This window comes from Athene cunicularia (assembly GCF_003259725.1).
Source record: "Athene cunicularia isolate RWA chromosome 24 unlocalized genomic scaffold, athCun1 chr24_part1, whole genome shotgun sequence".
In the NCBI taxonomy this organism is placed as follows: domain Eukaryota; kingdom Metazoa; phylum Chordata; class Aves; order Strigiformes; family Strigidae; genus Athene; species Athene cunicularia.
The window spans coordinates 6,364,062-6,373,624 of NW_020799132.1; the positions used below are offsets into that span (position 1 = coordinate 6,364,062).

General features: G+C 50.1%; 1 protein-coding gene across 2 annotated transcripts in view; it reads left to right on the forward strand.

Annotated features, from left to right (window-relative positions):
* Window positions 1–9,550, forward strand: part of NCAM1 (neural cell adhesion molecule 1) — a 57,221-nt gene extending 47,671 nt beyond the window's left edge. Inside the window, exons 16-19 of one of the 2 annotated variants that reach the window (XM_026863641.1) lie at window positions 3,273–3,480; window positions 3,904–4,020; window positions 5,791–6,573; window positions 9,246–9,494. In XM_026863641.1, the coding sequence (XP_026719442.1) occupies window positions 3,273–3,480; window positions 3,904–4,020; window positions 5,791–6,573; window positions 9,246–9,366 (1,229 nt within the window). In that variant the 3' untranslated portion in view covers window positions 9,367–9,494. Of the gene's footprint in view, window positions 1–3,272; window positions 3,481–3,903; window positions 4,021–5,790; window positions 6,574–9,245 lie in introns of both variants that reach the window. The other variant, XM_026863642.1, reaches the window with a different exon arrangement.
* Window positions 9,551–9,563: the final 13 nt, after the last annotated feature.

Consider the following 9,563-nt stretch of genomic DNA (forward strand, 5'->3'; position numbering starts at 1 on the left):
GAGCAGAGCATCTGCTGACCCGATAGATCCTGGCGATTGCCAAGGGCTGTCAGAGAACTAACGCTCTGCTTCCCAAGCACTGATCACGGAAATGCACAGACACGCGCATGCAAACGTGTGAGAACCCACCGTTGTCAGCGTGAGTGGCGAGTGTTCCTTGGAACAGGAACCGTTTCCTTTTCTTTCACTTTTGCTTTGTTACTAAATCTTGAATAGAGGTGAGTATTCAGACAGGCTTCTCTGCAGTAGTGCTAAATAATCCACACAAAATCCCTGTTTAGAAAGTAAAGCAGATTTCTATTCAGCCCAGTTTGGTGGAGAAAGATAAGACATTCTGCTCTCATTTGGGGATTTCTGTTAAAATTTCATACGTTATTCCTGGCCTAAACTCATTCACCTTCTGTTTCCAGCTTTTAATCTTGTTGTATCTTTACTCAAATAAAGTGCCTTTATTGTCTGTGCTATTCTGCTGGAGAGAGGGCTGCAATGACCCGATTCATCCCTGCACGTTTTCTTGGAGTTACATGAACTGAGTTTCCCAAGTAATATTTTATTTTTTTTTTAATTCTTCAACCACGATTGTGATATTTCCCTGAATCATCTTCCTCAGCATCTTTTGTGAACACCTTTTACACCGATGCCAGCGACAGTGGTGTTCTTTCATTTCCAGCTCCTTGTATCCCTGTTCATACGTGTGCCTTGGTATTGCCAGAAGTTAAACGGTAACGGGCAGGCCTGGGAGCCCGTGGAAAGGAACCCTTTGACCTCCTTTAGCACAGCAAAACTGACTCTGGGCACAGGGAAAAATTTAGTTCCTTCCTTACTATTCACGTAAAAAGCAGCTTGCCCAGGTCCAGCACCGTGTGTGAACACTGAGGCACTGCTGCAGACCTGCTGCGGACCCGAAGCTTTGGCTGTGCCGCAGAGGCTTAGCTTGTCCTAAGGGCTTTGCGGCTTTTGCAGTTCCCGTGGCTCATGTGCAGGGGTTCACAGACAAGGTGTAAGGCTACTGCTGTGGTTTATGCCACAGATAATTCCTGACCTTAAGGGGCTTATACCTGATACCGACAGGTCTTGTAAAAGTTGGTGGGGAAAGGAAGCAAAGAGTAGGGCTCCTGTTGGAATGGACTTTTCCTGAAGATGTTTTCTAGCGTATGGGAAAACTCCGTCTGTCACGGGATGAAACACTCCGACTCTGGTGTCTGAGATAAGGCATATTTTAGAGGCATAATAAGGAGCTATTACCCTGTAATCATGTCTGTGATGCTTTTGTTAGTGCCCCGTTACTGGCCTGCCAAGTAGCTCATTCCCTGAAAGATGTAGACAAGAAGTTTGACACATCCACATCTTTAGCTTTTTCTCCTGGTGTGAACAGGAATCTGTTAATTACTGAAAAATCCACGCAAGAATCCTGAATATGTTAGAAGAGGGAAAATACATGACCTCACTCCTTGCCTGCACCGGAGGGCGATTAATTCAGTTAATCACACAGCTTGCTGCAAGGTGCTGGCAGGGATCTGGTCTGTGGCACAAATGTTCTGCTGAGCGTTTAATGGACTTGTGATGTGTCAGCTGGGTGCGTCAGGGCGACTTTTAAATCCAGTCAAATGCAGAAAGAAACTTTCCTGTTGGAGTCTGGATGCCCTAATACATAACCAGGGTCACAAAATGAAACAACGCTTGTCTGCCTCATGCTAAGGACGATCTGTGTCCTGTTGTTAAGTACTAAAACGTGTGGCTGAGGGTATGGCGCTCTGTCGGAGCCCTGGAAATCATCTGTCCACCTGTCAGAGTCAACAGAGATCAGGCGGAGGGGAGAGAGGTGCTTTGCTGGGCTTTTCTGCAAAGAAAAGCTTGTGTTTGGGGGTTGTGACATCCCGCAGTAGAAGGTGGAGTAGAAATGAACAGAATTGCATCTTAATTGAAAGAAAAAAAACCCGACATACTCCTGCGGACAGTGACAAACAAGCTGCTCTTGCTCAGCTGTCTCGGGAAACACCAGTGAGCGGCTCTGTCATGCACAGTCCCATAGCGAGAGGCGGATTAGGAGATAGCTGAGCCTGGGCAGCAGGTTTTGAGGAGTTCGGTACATGTCGATAGGTGATGATACATCTAAATAGATGATGAACTGTCTGAACCAACAGCCAAACGCTCTGCCTGCAAGTCAGCAGCGTGGGAAGAATTATTCTGAATAAAACAAAGGGAACAAAAAGCGGTTTGTGTTCAGGCTACGGTGGTAAGAGGCTGGGGACCTGCAGCCAGCAACGTTCAAGGCCTTGTCTGTTGGTTTTGTGATGATCAAAGGCTTTGACAGGATTAATCGATGCGTTTATCCACTCCCTGTTTCTGAGTACTCAGCGTTTTACAAGCGGGTGGACAGTTAAAGGCACTTCCCTGAAGTTAGTACTGTCTGGGCAACCCCACGCGTTTTATAGGCCTCCATCACCACCTGGCACCTGCTGTCCTTTTGTCTGCTGGAAAAGACAAGGTATTTCTTTCTATTCTGTAGCTGGGGAGACACAGTGGAGATGGGCTGTGGTGGAGCAGGCAGCTGCTGCCATCAGGACAATGTCCGCAGAGTGACAGCCTGCTTACCTTTACCATCTCCTTCCTTGGGTTGTTGTCTGTACCTAAGCGAAAACACTCCCAGAGCATTCACTGATGAGCTCAGCTGCCTCTGGATGAGACGCAAAAAGCTTGCTGGTTCCCATTCTAGGTAGCTGGGTCTTACGGGAGCAGCAGGAAGGGTTTTCATTCCTCCTTTCGGTCTCACCACGTAAGGGGCTAATCAACCCCGAGGCCCCACAGGTGGCACCCAGCATTGTGTGTCCCACCGGGGCAAGTCATGCTACAGAGTCTAGGCTACACTTAGACCCGTCCTGGTGCCAGGCTGGCAGTGCCAAAGTCCCTCTGGACCCTAGACAGAGCCTTACATCTTGAGGAAGTGGTGGAGGGAAAGAGGAGCCCTTCAGAGCTCCAGCTGGGTGTACTCCGCAGCAGAAGAGGTCTCTGTAGTCTGCTTTCCAGGCCTTAGCCCAACGGAGATGGTAAAAGGCCCGTTAGGTCCAAGTGAATCTGTCTTTCCAGGTAGATTGTCCTGCATGTCTTTAGGAGAAAGTACTGGTTATGGCACAAGGCTGCTAGAGGGGGTGTGTTCTTTCTGTAAGTTTCCCATGTTTGCAACCTAAGCATAGCCCAAGTTGAGCCATAACTAGCCCCGACACACCTTTTAACTACAATGCCTTCTTTTCTTCTCTTTTTGGTCGCTAAAGCCAGCACTAGCCCTACCTCAGGCCTTGGGACCGCGGCCATCGTAGGCATTCTCATTGTTATCTTTGTGCTGCTCCTGGTGGCTGTGGATGTCACCTGCTACTTCCTGAACAAGTGTGGCCTGCTGATGTGCATTGCTGTCAACCTATGCGGGAAATCCGGCCCAGGAGCCAAGGGCAAAGACATGGAGGAGGGCAAAGCCGCCTTCTCGTGAGTACTGTCATCACCTGTATCACTCCTGTTGATCACTGGGTCCCCTCAGCATCTCTGGAAAAGAAAGTGGTTTAGGGAGTTCTGGGTTCCTCATCCCTTCTGGGAGGGTACCGAAAAGATTCTGGGGCCACGCTGGTTCTGCTTTACATTTTCAGGGAGCGTTTCTTCAGCTGTTTCTCTGGTTTTGCCCTATTCCTGTTAGTAGCCATTAACAAAAATTTTGGCTTGGCCCAAATACTGGACATCGCGGTGATCTTCTGTGCTGTAGGTAATAACTGGGAGGGGGAGTGACAAAACCAAGTAATCTGCTGTTTAGGCCAGTCTGTTTCTGTCACTCACTATCAACATTTGTAGCGTGTCTTTGCAGAAGGATACCTAACGTGAATGGCAACCAACCTCTGTGCAATTCCTTTGTTACAGGAAAGATGAGTCCAAGGAGCCTATTGTGGAGGTGCGGACTGAGGAGGAGCGGACCCCCAACCACGATGGGGGAAAACACACAGAGCCCAACGAGACCACCCCGCTGACGGAGCCAGAGTACGTTGGCATTAGTCAATCTTAGTACAGGGTCAGTACAATGCCCTCAGTTGCCTTAATCCCTGATCTCTCATGCCCATGACTTAGGGCAGGAAGAGAGGAAGAAAGGTAAAACCTCCACATTCCACTTGTGAAACGCCTCCTTTCTTCCTCAAGATTCAGTGATTCCTGTTTCCAGCACAGGAAGGGAGGGGGCAGTAACACAATGATTCTTGAAAGACCCGCTGCCAGTCCCGTCCTGTGTGGGGGTCAGGCACCTTCCCAGGTTCACTGCAAAGGAGCCGGCGCAAGAGCAGCCCCCAGCTACCCCCGACTCCTGCCGGAGCTCTGCCCTGGCCGTGCTCTGTGAGCGCGTGAAGGCCCCCTGGGGAAGGAGCAGAGCAGCTACACTGGATGCTGTGGGAGGCTGATTACTGAGAGCTACCTACGAGCTAAGTTTATATCAGAGAACTTGTTTGGGGCCTGAGTCTGTGAGTCCACGTTAGCTGGGATTGGCAAGGTTTAAGTCTTGCCCACTGTCTGCGTTAGGCTCTTCCCTAGACTCTGCAGTTGTGGTGAGCACTCTCTTGAGTACTTCTCCATAGCTTCTGGAGAAGCGATGGGAGAAACTCACTTCAGGAAGGTGCTGAAATGCTGGTTAATACTCGGGTCAGGTTTGTTGGGATTGATGGCATAAGCTGGGTTCCTTTTCCTTCAGCAGAGCCATCACAGTGGTGAGGAGGTCGGGCTTTCCCACCCGCACACTGCTCACCTCCTCTGATGAGGGCAGCAGTGGGGTCCCCTGGTAAAACGCCTCTGCTGAAAGTCTCTGGAGGGCGAGAGGAAAAAGTCCACAGGCAGCACTGAAATACAGATGTGCAGCAGTGAGGAATAGCTGGGATTTATATGGTCTTGATTTTTCTCAGCTAGTCTTACCAGAGTTTTAGCTCAGTTCTCCTCTGTGAAAGTTTTTGCTCTGTTGATAAGTCTGCGGTGGTGTTCTCAGGCACACTGGCTCTCATGGAATAAATCACTTGTTTTTCCAACCTCGCATCCGTGTACTTGTTAAGGCAACCAGGGCTACATCGTGGCTGCTAAAGTGTTGTTACGCTGTCAGACGTTGTCCTAAAGCAAACCTTACTCCAGCTAACACAAAACAGGCCGGAATCTGATCAAAAGGGCAGAAACTTCACCTCAAAGCTGCATGTATGTATGTGTATGTACATATATATATGCCTTCCACGCGTGTGTGAGAAAACTAATTATATTCTGTGTGGTTTGATGAAGGCCTTAGACCTGCAGGCAGAAGGACAGGGCCAAGATGAGGGACTGGATTCAGGGGTTGCCCACCCTGGGACCTTGATGTGTGGTGCCAGATGGCCCAGGGCTGCGAGCTCAGGGAACTGGCAGAAAGCTTCCTTGGGAGGGCTTGGAAGGGGCCGAGAGGAAAGTTGGGCTAAAAGAGAAGAGTCTGCAAGTTGATGGGGTTAGGCTTGGCCAAATCCACGAGAACAAGCCATTCCTGAAGGTCACATCCTCTTTGCTCTCTTTCTCCTCCTAGTTACTCTTCAGCCATCCTAGCCAGCCCTTGCACCCTTTGCACATTCGACCTCTGAAGGGTTTCTGCTCCTCTGAGTATCTCTTGACGTTCTGTGTGTGTTGTAACCACATGGCATGCTGCTGCTGCGCCACCCACTTGCCTTCTCTCTCTCACGCTCTGTCCCCTTTCCCCTGCTGTCATTTACGGGCTTCATTGTCTCTATTTTTCTTCTACTCCTGTCCTCTTCGCAGGCACCCTGCCGATACCGCAGCTACTGTTGAGGACATGCTGCCTTCTGTAACCACGGGCACCACTAACTCTGACACTATCACTGAAACCTTTGCCACTGCTCAGAACAGCCCCACCAGCGAGACCACTACGCTGACCTCCAGTGTTGCCCTGCCAGCCACGGCCATTCCTGACTCAAACTCCATGTCGCCTGGCCAGGCTACTCCAGCCAAAGGGGCAGCCACCTCAGTCTCTTCACCACCACCCTCCTCCACCCCAAAAGTGGCCCCCCTGGTTGATCTCAGCGATACCCCAAGCTCTACTCCAGCTACTAACAATTTGTCTTCAAGTGTCCTGTCCAACCAAGGTGCAGTGCTCAGCCCCAGCGCTGCTGCTAACGTGGCCGAGACCTCCAAAGTGGCAGGCGGTAACAAGCCAGCTGCCCCAGGCCCTGCAAACCTCACTAGCCCTCCAGCTCCGTCAGAGCCCAAGCAGGAGGTCTCAAGCACCAAGAGCCCGGAAAAGGAAGCTGGGCCGCCCAGTACAGTGAAGAGCCCAACAGAGACAACCAAGAACCCAAGCAATGTGAAGAGCGAGGCTGCTTCAGGCAGCATCACAAACCCCTCCCAGAATGAGGACTTTAAAATGGACGAAGGGACCTTCAAGACACCAGACATTGATCTTGCAAAGGATGTTTTTGCAGCTCTTGGCACTTCTACTCCTGCCGGTGTGGCTAGCGGGCAGGCTCGTGAGCTTGCTTCTTCCACCGCAGACAGCTCTGTACCTGCTGCACCTGCAAAGACCGAGTATGGCTGCCTTTAATCTTCTGTTGGTTGTGTGCTGTGTCTCTTGTGCACTGGTGCTTGTGCTGTGTTCTTGTTGTGTGTTCTCTTAACTAATCTCATTGTTTCCCTAGCAAACTAACTCACCTGTGAACCGACTAAAGAGGGCTTGGCTTTAAGGGTCCAGGAGGAAAGCAGGAGTAGGCTGTGCCAGGGAAGCAGAGAAAAGACAAACCCAGGACTCTATCATAAATGTGTTATTCTTTAGACTTTTATGCAGCTTCGTCTATCACAGGTTATTCTTTCATGAGAGAGATCAGAAACAGTTCAGTTTGGGGCAAAGGAAGTGCTGTCCCCAGAGGTGCTGAGTGAGCGTAGCCACCCAAATTCAACTGCCTAACAGGTCAGTGGAGCCCTTCAGAATTTATTCCAGTTTAAGGCGGGGCAGAAGCTACTGCCATGTGAAAGCATGGCACCTCTGGATTTGTCCCTAAACTGACGAAAGGATACGACAACGTGATCCTGTCTGAGAGAGGGGCAGCAGTCGCAGCGCAGCTGCGTCAGGATAACTTGGCAGATGAGTCTCCACCCGATCTCCTCTTCACACAGCTGATGTATTCAGAGAGCACCAGCATGCCCTTAGGCAGGACAACCCTCGGGTCCTTTAGAGCCTTATGCCACCTGGACAGGAGCCACTTTCCTCACCTGAGATGAGTGTGCACCGTGTTTGGTGGGAGACACTGTGACTGGAGAGTGAAAACAGCACAAAGTCCTCATCTAGGTGACTGGGGGGAGAGTCTCCAGCTGTTGTTTAGATGTTGGACAAGAACACTCTTGCTGTGTCCGTTTGGATGGCAGCTGCTGACAGAGCCATGAGCACAGAAGCCTGGAACATGCTGGCAGAAAATGGATAAGCCACCCTTGAGGGGACAAGTACCTCAGGTCCCTGTTCCTTCTGGCTTCCTATTTGGACACCACGTGTTGATAGAGGCAAGATGAAATAGGAGGAATATCTCTTCTTTCATGTCTTGTTTTACAATGAGAAAGAGTCCTGAAAAGGCAGCTCAAATTTGTTGTGGGAGCAGCTCCCAAAAGTTCAGCTGCATCTTCAGCCTTTGCGAAGGGAAGTGTTTTGAGGACACTGGGCTCTGCACTGTCAGCTAGATTCCTGCCAAGAACCTAACCGGCTGTTGTAGAGCGAGGTTTAGATTGGTCATATACATCTACACTATAGCAACCACGCCGGAGACATACCCTAAGTCACAGCTTTGTTTAGAACTTTTTCCATCCTCACATTTCCAGGAAAATGACCTCATTCTGGAAGCTTTGTATTTAATCCAGAGTAAAGGATCGGCCTTGGTCATGGGCTGTGACACTGATTGCAGTGGGTATTGGCGCTCACAGAAGCGCAGCCAGACCCCGTAGGACCAAGATCCAGGCTCTTTTCCAGGTCTGAGTGAAACCCCGTGCTGGTTTACTGTAGTATTCATGTTCCTTTACATCTTACAGCTCTGGTCTCCCTACCTCTCTGCTGTGCTCCTGCCCTCCCCTAAATCAGGAGAGGTTTCTGCCACAGCACTGCCCTGAGCCCCCCCCAGCCATGGAGCATCTGGCCCTTCCTGGGAGGCCCGGGTGGCACAGCAGATGCACGAGGGTTGGGGGGAGCCGGGCAGCTGAGCCGAGAAATCCACGTCCACTTCAGTTGACCGCACCTAGAGCCACTGCCCTGGGTGCTGGGTGCTGCAGAGAGACAGAGCAGAGAACTGTGATCTGGTCCTGAGCTGAAAGGAGGTAGGAAATGGTTTGCCCACAGTAAGGAGAGATTTCAGCTGAGCTGATGCAACTTGGTCTGGGTCACAAACGTGAATTCTTGGTGTGGCGGGACGCAGAGCTGTGTTCTTCCTGCTGATCCAGCCACCTCCTCCTGCCTGTGCTGCTCATCTGCTTCCCTTGGCACAAATCAGGATTTTAACCATAGGCTTAGGTTCATCTCACCAGCTCCTCAGGGTGGATTAAGATTGCAGTCATCCCGGACTAACTGGGTGGAATGGGCACGTGTTCAGGGAGGCCACCAGCTAGGCCTTAGCACTTTCCAGGACTGTGAGGGGGGCACAGGCTTCTCTGCTTCACCAGTGAAGTGCCAGAAGAGGCTGGCGAACCCGAGCTTTGGCCTGTGAGGATGCTGACCCTCTCTTATGCTTCTAAAAATGTGTTTGACAACATTCACTTCTGTGTTTCCTTTCCCGCAACATGCTGGGGAATTCTGGGACTGACGTCCTGTAGGGAAAACTATTTTCTGCTGGAGTGGCACTCTTGTTTTAATAGGACATTGGGGTGACATAAATGAGGGGTGGTCAAATCATACTCCTTTGCCACCGTGAGTTTTCCCTTTTGCTCCTTTTTCCGTACCACAACGTGCCTTGTGCTTCTGCTGCAGCCTGAGACTTCATCCTGCCAGTATGTTCGCGGAGGGCAGGAGGAAAACGAAAACACATTTCACTAGAGCTAAACGAAGCTGGGGCACGGGGGGAGTTTGGTTTTACTTATTTCTGCAGCTGGCAACGCCCGTTCTGCTCTAGCGAGGCAATAGATTTGCTTGTTTCCAGAAACGTATTCCTCCCTTATCATTAATGCAGCACCAGACAGTCAGTATTTCTGTGCCTCTAAACTGTGCCATTTTGGTGATTCTTCTTCAGGAAAACCCCAGTAGAAGACAAATCTGAAGTGCAAGCAACGGAAACTAAGACACCTCCGGCAGAAGTCAAGACGGTTCCCAATGAAGCCACACAAACAAATGAAAACGAGAGCAAAGCATGATCAGCGACAGATGGAAGCAAATGACAGAACAACTTCACCCAAGCATTTAAAACACAAACCACATCTCATTCCTCTAGTGTCTGTTGCCTTTTTTTTAAAAAAAAAAAACACAAACAAAACAGAAAATGCATAAATGGGGGGAGGGGGGGAATCTCTCTTTTTCTTTTTTTTCTTTTTTTTTTTTTTTTTTTTTTAAA